The sequence below is a fragment of the Anser anser genome (genome assembly GCF_964211835.1).
Source record: "Anser anser genome assembly, chromosome: 1".
NCBI lineage: Eukaryota > Metazoa > Chordata > Aves > Anseriformes > Anatidae > Anser > Anser anser.
The window spans coordinates 9,419,317-9,431,674 of NC_139720.1; the positions used below are offsets into that span (position 1 = coordinate 9,419,317).

The window sequence follows — 12,358 nt, forward strand, 5'->3', positions numbered from 1 at the left end:
AAAAAATAAAAATAAAAATAAATTTCCAACTAGAAAGTAATTTTTGAAAGTCTAATTTTCTTCCTTAAACTGTTTTACTTGAAGAACAACAATATTCAAAGGATATGAATTTGTCCAGAACATGTTCCTTTTAAACAATGTTCCCTTCCTGGGAAGAGCAAAAATGGATTCAAAGGTACCAGGGGCTGAACTCACGTGTGGACACAGTGTTTAAATTTCCTGATAATTTGATCATTACAACTGCTGGCTCTTGGTTTCTTCCTGTTTCTCCACTGAATATTTTCTCCCAAATGCTGTAATTTACCAAGATACATTTCTTTTGTAGTCTTCACTTCCTTTCCAGTATCTTACACTCTGAGACCATATAGTGAAATGCCTCCTGCTGGCATGGACCTTCATACTAAAAATATAGTGTTGGCCTGAGGGCCTGGCAGCAGGGGATGTGGCTGCAAGTAGGACAAGCCCAGTTAGAGACAACCAAGTCATTCCAGGCCTTCAGCCAAGGTGGTTGGTGGTTGCTTTGTAGTCAAATTGATGTAGCCACCAGTGTTGGGACCGGCAGAGCTGAATGCCAGATTTCTCAGCTGAATACCACTGCACAAGCTGTGAAGCCAGGGCAGGTTTGGGGAAACAGATCCTGGACATCTGAGTCAGTCACCCCAGTCTCATGTAGTGGTAGACATAAGTCTTCTCAAAGCACACAGTTTCTCTGATCATAATATCTTCTTTAGCATACATGTATGCTGAAATTTGGAGTTTGAATGAATCATGGAGAGCTGTTAAAGTAGTTACAGTATAGATTTTATTATTATTATTATTTTTTTTTCCCAGACTCACATACACTGGTAAAACCAAGTATTCACCTTCACAGAGCAAACTCTTATTCTGCTCAATGTATCACTCACAAACTCACAGGTACAATGACATTTCCACACATCGTGCTGTATCTGTGCAGCTGTACTTAAGCACAATTAGGCAAAGGAAGGACTCTGATTACACTGCAATGGAAATCAAAGAGACTGTTGCTATTGTTCCAGTGAGAATAGTCCTGTCTCCCAGGCAGGGCAGAAACTTCACTTTGAACTTCCTGAGTTGACAAGGGCTTAAATCAGAACTTTAACTTTACTTTGATGTCATTTATTGTGGTTTAATACCCCTCTTTATTTATTTTTTTACAGTCATGTAAAATATATAAAGAAACCTAATCTGTTAGGGAGGTGTATGAGAATTTACTGAATGGATCTTAATGGTTCCTTTATGCAGCTATAAAACACAGAGAAGCTATATGACCAGTCTGAGCTGGACTAGGGACTTTAAATGTTATACAAATTTATTTGTTATAGTCAAAGGTTTATTGCTGTAAGTATTTACCTTCCCCATTGTTTAACTAGGTAGTGTATTTCTCAGACATCTATAATAAAAAATGTGTTGCACAATGAATTTAGGAGAGCTTAAAGGCAGGGATGAATAAACCAAATCACTTATAATATGAGCAATTATATATGGAAATAGTAATTCTACTGATATAAACTCAGTTACAGTACAATCGAAGCTCAACAGTTGAAGCAAAAATATGGTTAGGAAAAAGCTATTTTTTTTCTTCTCCTTCCTACCACAGACTAATCTGGAATAATTCAGTGAAGCTGGTAGAATTTTTCTTAATTTCCCTCCAAAGAAATCAAAGAAGGCTCTGCCCAGAATTGAAGAAGGGTTTTCCATCTCATGTTTAAAATACTAGCTATCTAAAACCTTCTTGCTGTATAGTATATGAAGATGAACAGTATTTAGCAAATGCCTATAGAGTCACAGGTACTGTGTTGCTATAAATCAGAATAGCTCCACTGAAATCAGCAAAACAAATTGTAATTTACCCTGGCTGTGGATCTAGCCCACGTACTCACAGCGTTTTGTAAAGGTGTGTGTCCATTGGCCTCTGTCATTTCATGTTCTTCAGGTAGGCAATTCTTAAATAGTAGACCACAAAGACATTTCTAAAATCAAGATATATCAAATCAGACAAGGCAAAACACAGTCCTACTGAAACAGATGTGTGATTATATTTGACCAGATACAGTGTTAAGGAAGAAAATTCTGGATGCTTTAATAATGCACAAACCATTGGTCAGTTTTAAATTATGCAGTGTCAATGTTTGATGCTTCAGCTGGAACACAGAATATCAGAGTTTATGCAAGGATCTGCTTCAATTTTGTTCATTTTTAATGTTACGTGAATTTATGGTATTTGCTCATTTTTACTCTTGCAGGTTTTGAATTAGTAATACATTTTCACAGGTTCTCCATAGTTCTTTTATTAATAAGAACAAAGGACAATAGTATTAAGAACAATATAGAAACATACAGTGTAATTTTGATGATTTATGCCAGGTATTTGTTTAGTACTCTACCATCGTGACAGTGTAAAGCAGCATGTGAATATATGTAATAAATGTATGCTCGTGTTTATATATGTGGGAGGAAGAATATGTATGAACCAGAATTTGTGTGTGTTTTTATTAAGAAAGGTCAGAATGGAAAGAATTAAGAGAGACCCCTGGTAACATCCATCTCTATTTCTTTCAATTTCCTGTTGGATTACTTTAACTATCTCTATGTTTTCTCTTCCATCTCAGTTGGAAAGATAACTTAGGTTGTCAGCAGTAAGCCAAGGACATAGTAGGATTCTATAGACTTTTCTCTACAGTGCTCTTTTTAGTACTTTGCCATTAACTGTTATGCAAATAAACAATAAAATTGGAAGAGCAAAGTCATTTTGGTGCAGTCCATTACGTGAAGCAGGGAATCAGTATTTTATATAAATTCACTGCTTTTCTCAGTGGTGGCCTAAGGCATGCCTCAAATTGCACATGCATTTTCATGGCAGAGCCATAATTTTCTGGTTGAGATTATCTGGTTTAATTAGTAAGCAAGTTACAGAGCAAGATGATGCCAGTCAATGAGATCTCTGTAGAGGTGGTAGCTAAAGTGGTGTTTCCATGGGCCCTGGTCTACTTGGAGAGGTAAAACTGAGTGTTATACTAAAAAGGCACCAACTATACATTGAAAAGTTTCCTCCATTATTTTTACACAAACTTTACTGGAAATGGTTGTTCTATTTTAATGTTCTTATTTTTCTCCTATTTGAAATCCATTATAAAATTGTGTTAGTAGACTGATTCACAGACATTGACATTTACTTTCATTGTTAGACCTGGTGGAAATGGAAAGATTAAATAAAGAAAAAAAAATCTTAACTATCAGACATTTGCATTCTAATATGGAAATTAATAACATTTCATTAATAACAGGCATTAATAACAACATTTTTACTAACAGATAAGAGATTATGTTTGTGCTAGGGACTGTTAGAACATTTTTAAATATTGAGAACTAGAATTACTCGTGATGGATAATTTACTCAAGTGGAATATGCAAAGCTTATATTTTAGGGGTCATAAACAGTTCCAATAAAGTTAAGCGTATGTATTCATTCATCTTTCTAAAACTGGTCCCTAAACATAGACAATGGGGGCGAGGCAGCATTCATATGTTGGTAGAAATGTTATATCAATTATTTATTTTTCATCAACTCCTTCCATCTGGCCCATCTTTTTTTTCTAATTGTTACTTAATTGAATACAAGCAAACAGTTGGTCCATTTTTCTTCATTATTTTATTCTGACACATTTCTATAAATGGGTTTTGTCTTACAAACACGGCAATGCCATAAATTACAAAGATGAAGAGTGTCTGAAACAAACGAGGAAAATTGTTGTATAATTTTTTGTTCAGGGTTGGATGCTTTATTAAATGGCAACCAAAGATATTTAAATGAGATCCTAAATCAGGCTGTTTATTAAATGCTTAGTGCTAAACATGCTTATAAACAGCTTGAAATGATCACACCTTTAAAATCTGTTCATTCAGCCATAAATCCACAACACAGAAAGCACTCCCATTAGTCATAATCACCAAATTAACTTCAAGGATGCTTTTTTTTTTTTTTCCTTTTCTTTGCAGAGAGAATGTGCTAATTTCATCAAGGTGCTCAAGACTTATAACCAAACCCACTTGTATGCCTGCGGAACGGGGGCTTTTCATCCAGTGTGCACATATATTGAAGTTGGAAGCCATCCTGAGGTAAATTATCTTAAAACAATATTTCTTGTTTAATCTTTATTGGTGTTTAGCCATGAGCCCTCTGTCAGAATACTCTCACTCTTTTCTGCAGCTCAGTGAGTGGATCTGGTAGGACCTGCTCTCACCAGACTCTGGTGCTGATTGATAAATCACAACCAGATCTGTGCTTTTCTCTCCCACACGGCATCCTTTCTGCCTGGCTCTTAAGTAAATACCAAGGAGCCCATTCTGCCTCGTTCGTAGTTCAGCCTGTGCATTTATTCTGAGGCCAACTTTGTCCTTTAGTCTCCTACTACAGAGTACAGTCTGACACCGTGGCAGCTTTCTCCCATCTGGGAATTAAAATAGTGCTACGCCTTCATAAATCCCACTTCTCAGATTTGTCCTAACACGTCAACATGTTTTCATATGTGACCTACGTTTTGTTTCCTTACTTTTTTTTGGTGAAAAGTGAATAATTTTTCCTCTCTTTTCCCCATTTTTTTTAATATCTTTTTTTTTTTTTTTCTGACTTTTGCTTAGTACTGCAGAAGGGATGGCATAGTTCTTGTAATATTTTTTCAGTGATTGTCATAACTACATAAGCATGGTCTTCTGTGAAAAACAGTATCACCCACAGAAAGCAATAGGGCCATGCTGATTTTCCTCCTGGCTGCAGATTAGACTAGAATGTCTTTGTGCTCCTGCAGTTGATTTAATTTCAATCTTTTTTTTTTTTTTTTCCAGAAAAGCAAAACTTTTATTTTCCTATTAATCTGAGTACTTAATATCAGTAAATCCACTTTATTGTACTTTCAGTCCAGCTAACCTAAGTGTTGCTCCATGGACTGTTTCAATTTAGCAGCCAGACTCTGATGTGTTTTCAGCACTCACTTACTTCATTTAAGGATATGTTTTATTGGTGAATCCATAGTTATGTTACTTGTAGCTTCTGTGTTCTCTGAAGAACAGTTCTTTCAACTTACCTTATGGTTTTGCAATTCAGGTTTTCAGATTTCTCTGAATAGAAAGACATCATTGTTAAATGAATGAGAACTCTGTTATTTAAAAATCAGAATTTCTTCTCCTAGAAAAATTAGCAGACATTTTGAGTGTTGACTTTATAGTCTGGAAACCATTTTTCTCTATAAAAATGTCTTTTGATATTTGAAATATGAGTCTTTTTAATGTTCTAAACATAAGGTTTTAAAGGAATAAAGGAGCTGCAAAGTAGAAGGGTTTTTATTTTTTTATTTTTCATTTTATTATTTTTATATATATATATTCATTAATGCTTTATTCCAGAATGCATTCTTGGCAATTAGTGATTGTCTCTTGACCACACACAGTATGTCATTGCTTACTGCATTAAACAGATTCTCTGCTTCCTGAGATCCATTTGGGAATTGGTAGACATATTAATTAACTCTAGTTCCGTAAGATGTGTGTCAATCAAACCTTGGCTATCTGCCAAGTGAATCTATCTGCAGAGAGATAGCTGGTATGAGGTCATTTACTTCTACATGTGGCTGTTTTATGACTGTGCCATAAAACCAACACACACTTTATGAAGGATTTATAGAAAGGATGATCAGAGATGAGAGGCCGGATCCAACCTTGGTTTAACATTCAATGTTTTGAAAGACTTGAGTCAATGATGTGTTTGGCCCTTGAGCTGAAAGAGGATGTTTGTTTTAGCTTCCTTTTATCGGTCCATAGCTATCAATAAAATCTAAATAATTGCTTTTTTCTTTTTGGTCATTTATGCAGTAAGTTTGTTAGCCCCCATGTGCCCAAATCATTCTCATGAACCATTGTTTCAGCTTTGCAAACCAGGGAAAGGATAATGTACATCTGGACTGACATGGTCACTGATAGCTTCTGATTTCCCTTTCATGTTTAAGCTATGAGTGAAATCACCCTTAACTTTCCCTTCATTAGCACAAGTTTCTGTATCCTCTGAATGATTGTGTAGGAAGAGTCATTACCTTCTCGGTCCAGTTCTTACTGCGCAGAGAGAAGCTGGGGCAGAGAGGAGGCACTAGCACCCACCTACTCTCGTGCTTTGACAAATGTGATAGTCTATGTCCTGTCCCTTGCAAAGGTGGTAATTGGACAAGTAAATTAATTAATTAAGTTTGCAATGAAAAACAGCCTGGACTGTCTTTCTCTTAGCTAGAGAACAACATCAACAACCTAGCCAGGAGTTTCAGGAGTTTCAGTGTGTCTTCTGCAGAAGCAGAGGGAAGAGGTGGGTGCTTGATTGACAGCAGCTATTAGAGACATAAAGAACGGGGGGATACGATGTTAACCCCTCGGCCTACACTCTGCATCTATAAGAGCCAGCTGGTTTATGTGGTCATGTCAGACAGCAGCACTGGACGTGTCAAAGGGCCGCTGCTTCTGTATTGTGTATAGTTTATACCTCCCTAACATTCTAAAAAAGGTAAAGAGTAAAAGTGAAAGCATAGGGTTGATTTTGAGTTTTAAAATTGCCATCTAAAACATTTCCTGAAGATTCATTTTCTGCCACAACACTTGTGGAAAATTAGCTGACTTCACCATCTGCTTGTTTATTTTCAAGCACTTAAAGAGGTAAATGTGAACTGATTAGGGGAATAGTAAGGGAATGTACCTACTGTCTAATAAGACTGCTTGTTTATGTGGTGGCGGAATGGAACCCACCTGTCCGAGTCTGGTGGAGGAGTGGAAATTAGTGTGTGTCAAACTGAAGATGGAAAAAATGAAATTTAAAGAAAAGAGTGGGAAGTGATAGAGAAGACACTAGAAGCAATTGGAGCAAGCTGCAGGGGGCAGGAATATGGTACAATTCTTATGACTGGGAAAGGAAATAAATTGCTTTGTGTGACAGTCATAAAATAATGGGAGTATGAATTGTTAAATCTGTTGAATATCTCTTCGATATGAAGCAGCATATTACAGCCCCATTCCATACTTGAAGAAAACCATTTCTAGTGATGAAACTAGGCAGATCTAATTGAGTTTGATGAAGTACAGTATGAGAAATAATAATAAAAAGGTAAAAGGATATGAACAGCATGCTGTGCATCTGATTAAAAATGATCTGCACAAATGTATACAGTGTAATATGTTGTGAATTACACCACATTCTAAGGAGTAAAGCAGACTAATCTGTACTTAAATCCATTCCAGATGTGGGAGTGAATAACCACAGTATTTAGAGAGAAGAATAAAGCTAAAGTTTGAATAGACTTTAAGCACGTAAGGCATGAGTAAGCAGGAAAGAGCATATTTAGAGAGAACATAGCATGTGTATATGCACAAAATACCTGAGGAGAACCTAATTTAAACCTTGAGATCATCCACTGCAGAGTCTATATTTGTACCTTCACTGAATAGGGCAAACTGGTTCATATGCAAATGGCTACAGTGTACATCCCTGAATTTAATTGAGATGACCTAACACAGATACCTACACCAGCTTCAGGGGCTTGTTAGGCAACAAGTGGCATTCTCTCTAGATAACCCAATATAGCACAAGAAAGCAATTGCTACAATTGAGTAATACAAAATACAAGAAAGCAATTAGTAGAACCATGTTCTGCTCCCACTGACTTCTGAGGAAACAGGATTGAATGTGTAGGAATGTTGTCTTTACGGTTGCAAAATTACACAAGTCAGATCTGTGCTTGAAAGAAACACATCCAACTGCAGGGAGACACAGAGGTGCATTAAACCCACTAGAAAATCACAACAGGATGCAAAATGCACCTGCCTGTGCGTGCCTGAGCAGGGGGAAGCAGCCCTGTTCCATTTCCCCAGGGTTGCCTTTGGGGTAGTTTGTATGAACATGCAAAGAACAGTCCTGTTTAACGAAAGAACAGGATTTTCCATTTACTTAACCCTTACGTACAGGTGGAAGTATAGAGAGTGCCTTTTTTTTTTTTTTTTTTAACACTAAAGACAGGCACTGCAAAGAGCTGTACTAAACTGTTTGCCAGATCTTCAGCAGGAATACATTAGGGTTTCTTCAACAGAGGTAAATCAATAGATGCTGTCTGAAGAACTAACCCAGCTTCTTTTACTGTCTCCTAATTCCAAATTTCTTGTCATTGTCCAACAGATTAAAACTCATTTTTAACTGGATGAACTTAAAAGATCTGGGATCACTTTACTTGCAGGTTATTTCTCATTCTTAATCAATAAAGAAGCTCTAAGCTTAGTTCAGATTTATGATGTACATAAAACATTAAGTTATTGCATATGAAGTTATATAATGCTACCACCTGTAACATATTTGCTTTTTCCGGTCTCTGTGTATTTTAAACATCTTTAGTTCAACTCATAAAATTTTGCTGAATTATACCTTCTTCATTTTTTTTTTCCTCTTCTGTACTTCACATTAGAAGAGGTCTAGAGTGCATTTTCTAAGTAATGGACATCCTGTTTTATGCATTTATACATCTGCCTTTTTATCTGTCTGTCTGTATATAAGTATGTGTATATTATACTTATTTATGTATATAGTGATGGAAAAGCTTTTGGGGGGGGATTTTTTTTATTTTTTTTTCCTAAAAGAATGACTTTGAAGGAACCCATTACTTGAAGGACCAGTGCTACTGCTGGTAGAAAACATGTTGTGTTTCATTATCTAATATAAAATCCAGGGTGAAACATTGACTTCACTAGCAGCAGATGTGGCATAAATTGGCCTAACTTCATTGAAGACAGCAAAGCTGTGTCAGTTTACATCAGTTAAGATTCTGAACAGTGGTTTTTAAGTGAAACATTTGAGCAAATGATAGTTTAAGTTAAGAATCAATTCAGGCTAATTGGCTTCCCTTCTAATTAATTGTACCTTTATGTAGTTTTATATGCTTATCAAATATTTATAGAAAATAAGAAGGGAAGGGAGATTGCTAAAGGATGATCTTCATTTGAGATGAGGATATAGCATTGTGATACAGGAATTATTTGATACAATTATTTGTGACATACCAGTCTAAGCATGACTGTAATCACAGAGAAATGCCAATAAAGGAATATCTACTCTGCAGGCAGTAGCAGCCTATTTTAGTTCAGAGATGCTTGTACCTTTCAGACTAATATAGATTCAGTTAGTATATTACATGAAAATAAAACCTGAAGAGCCACATCTCTGGCTTATGTATAGTGTAAACACTTCTTAGAGCATTAAAAAAAAAAAAAAAAAAAGGAAAACATTTCATAATGGTTTGTGCTATACTGGAAAATTACAGATACTCAAATTTTTTGCTGTAATGGTGGTTCAGGCTTGCAAAAGTTGGTAGGTAATAGGGCAGTCAGCATTAGACACACATCTGTCCAGGCATCTCTCAGGGTCAGTGGCCAGAATCACAAAATAAAAGGGTTTGATTTCTCTGGGGTCTGCTGGATCTGCAAACCATCACTTCTGTTGCTCCATATTATATTGATTTCCAGACCATTAGGCTACTCTGTATGAAAACTCTTTGCATAGAATCAGGCTTTTCACACATGTACAATTTACCTCCACTGTCAAAAAGAATAAATCTTGGCATAGCTGTAGCATGTGCTTCCTAGCATGTAAGAAGTACATAGTATATGTGTATGCAGCTATATGTAGCTATGTATAGCATATGATTCTTTTTCCAAGCCATAATTCACTGTATGATTGGTTGGGAAAGGATATGGAACTTTCAAGGGAACTTTCCAATGACCCGAAGACAGTATTTACTGCAGGAGTACAGGGAGGGGACAGAGATCATGATAATCCTTTGTCATTTTCTCTGGCAACGTTTGACAACCATTTCCATAAGGATATGTTGTTGGAAGCTCTACACATTTTAAAGCACCACTGCACAGTATGTATTTCTTACAGACTGAGTGCTGTGTCCCAAATGGCACCTCTTGTTACATGATATTATCTTGTGATAAAGTTACAGATGTAGAAGGTCAACACGAAGAGGTAATTTGATTCCCATTTAAAAGACTTTTTGAAAAACTCCATAAACCTCTTTGTAAACAAATATGAATCAGGTTGATGGTTAAGGCCTCTTATTTATGAAGGCCTGTCTTTGAATGCATTGCAGATCTCTTTTGACTTTAGTTGTATTTTGAACCCTTGGTTGCTAAAAGAGAAGTTAATAAAACTCAGATTTTTCAAAACTTCATTCTGTCATCCTGAACCAAAAGACAATTCCAATAAAAACTTATTTCCAGAGTAGATCTTTTCAAATAGAATTATAAGGCTTTGTATGTTAATTCAGCTTCTGGAATAGTTTAATTTATGAGGTAAACTTCTCTAAACTGAATAGCCCACGTGGTAGCAATGGCTGACATCTTTCCTACCCCTCCCTGTTAAGCTACACAGCTACTACTGAGGTTTCATCCTGAGCAAAGTGAGATACTGAAGGGAAAAATGTTGAGTTTTTTTTTTTTTTTGTATCCTGGTTTAACAAGATAGGGATTTATTTTCCAATACAAATTATAATACATAGTAAACTTTCAGTGTAAACCACGCAGTTAAAAGTAAATTTGCAGCCTGTGTTCGTTTTCTTGATGTAGTCAATTAAGAAGGATGTGCCTTTATGGCAGCTGAATATTTGACAACCAGCTGATTCATTTTGTTTTCAATTTAGCAACAAAAATGTACATTTGTAAGAATAGGGCTACTCAAAATCATATACATGCAAAGGACCTGGTTCAGTATCTAAAAATTCAGATACAGTACTAATACCTTTTGAGGGGGAGTATTTAGCAAAGGGGTCATGCTTTAATCATTCACAGGAAATGTGAACACCTTAGGTTTTCAGTTGTTTAATGCATTTAATGCATTCAGTTCTGCCCTTGCATAGTTCGTAATTACACCTAACCAGTTTGGAATCTATTCATGTCTAAAGTGACAGAAAATCAGTAATTATGTCTGAGGTTCAGTCTGAGATTTACAAGTTGAACATTTACATGCAGGAAATGAAATCAAGTTTTAAAACTATCACAAGTCAAAACACTGTGTTTGGCTATTTTATTTCTTCATCTTTATTCCTCAGTCTACAGACTTAATTGGCTTAGTCAAAATGGAAGCACAGTTCTTTACTCTCATACAGAGGGGAGGTGTAAGGTATGAAGAGAAGCAGAACAAAGACATGAAATATACAATTGCAAGGGCCATTTCTGCATAGCAGAAAACACTAATGAATGCCCTATTATTATTCAAGTCTGATCAGTTCAACTATTCAGCAACTAACTTTTGTTTAGGACTTGATAAATATATCCAAATTGCTAAGGCAGTCTTGCTTTCTTTCTTAGATAAAAACAAACAAACAAACAAACAAGCAAAACCTATCAGATCCATATTACTTTATACGTTTTAAAGAAAATGTAAATGAAAGTCACTCCACAGGTGATGTTCCGGCACTCTGCAGTTTGGTTTCAATTGAAAACTTCCCTAAAATGAAAGAGAATTGGTAAGAATACGGTCTATATAGAGAGCATCAGTGTTTCTGTGGGTCTGGCCTGATCATTAGAGACAAGCAATGCCATAAAATTAAATTTTGTAGTATGAGATCCTGTGTGTTCTCCTCCAATACTTAAAAGGAAGGAAAAAAATCCTTCACACAAAGTAACAGAGAAACTTTTAGATTATTTCAGTGCAAAAAGAGTCTAGCATGAAGTGTAGTGTCGATTTTGAACCCCTTGCCTCCTAATGAGTGCAATCTATGCTCTAGCACGCTTCCACTGAGATAACTGAGAAGACCATTGTTCCCCCAATGTACATTGCTTTTGGCCTTCTGTTGCTGACAAATGCTGGTTGATTACAGTGGAGAACTGTATACAGTATGCCACAGCTGAATGACTTCCATGAATGAGAAACTAAAGCCAGGCGACATATTCATTAGGTTCAAAGAAATGAGTCTCAGAGCTGTGGGAAAACTTTTGTTTATGCTGCTAAAGGGGAGGAAAAAAAAAAAGTGAGATAGAAAGAGGCCTCCACGGAAGGAAATTCACTGAGTGGAGTGTGTACACGTGCACATGCAAGACTGCCGAGTGGATTTTCACTTGTATATCACATGTACCAACCTCCTTTATGAGTCCATTCCCTAAGACCACATCACAGAAAGGATAGATAACTTCAAATATGTTCAGATAATGCATGATTCATGTTTAAGGAACTCTTAGGATCTTGGCCTAATTTTTATTTTATTTTTAAATCTGGGGTGTTTATTTCCATGTAACAGTTGTCTTCAGTGAAGTCCTGAATGAG

At 36.1% G+C, this 12,358-nt stretch overlaps 1 protein-coding gene across 3 annotated transcripts in view; it reads left to right on the forward strand.

Moving 5' to 3' along the window:
• The window catches only part of SEMA3A (semaphorin 3A), a 169,391-nt gene that overhangs the window by 65,626 nt on the left and 91,407 nt on the right, over positions 1 to 12,358 (forward strand). For all 3 annotated transcript variants that reach the window (XM_083827107.1, XM_083827105.1, XM_083827106.1), the window contains one exon: positions 4,018 to 4,137. In XM_083827107.1, the coding sequence (XP_083683233.1) occupies positions 4,018 to 4,137 (120 nt within the window). The remainder of the gene's footprint in view (positions 1 to 4,017; positions 4,138 to 12,358) is intronic.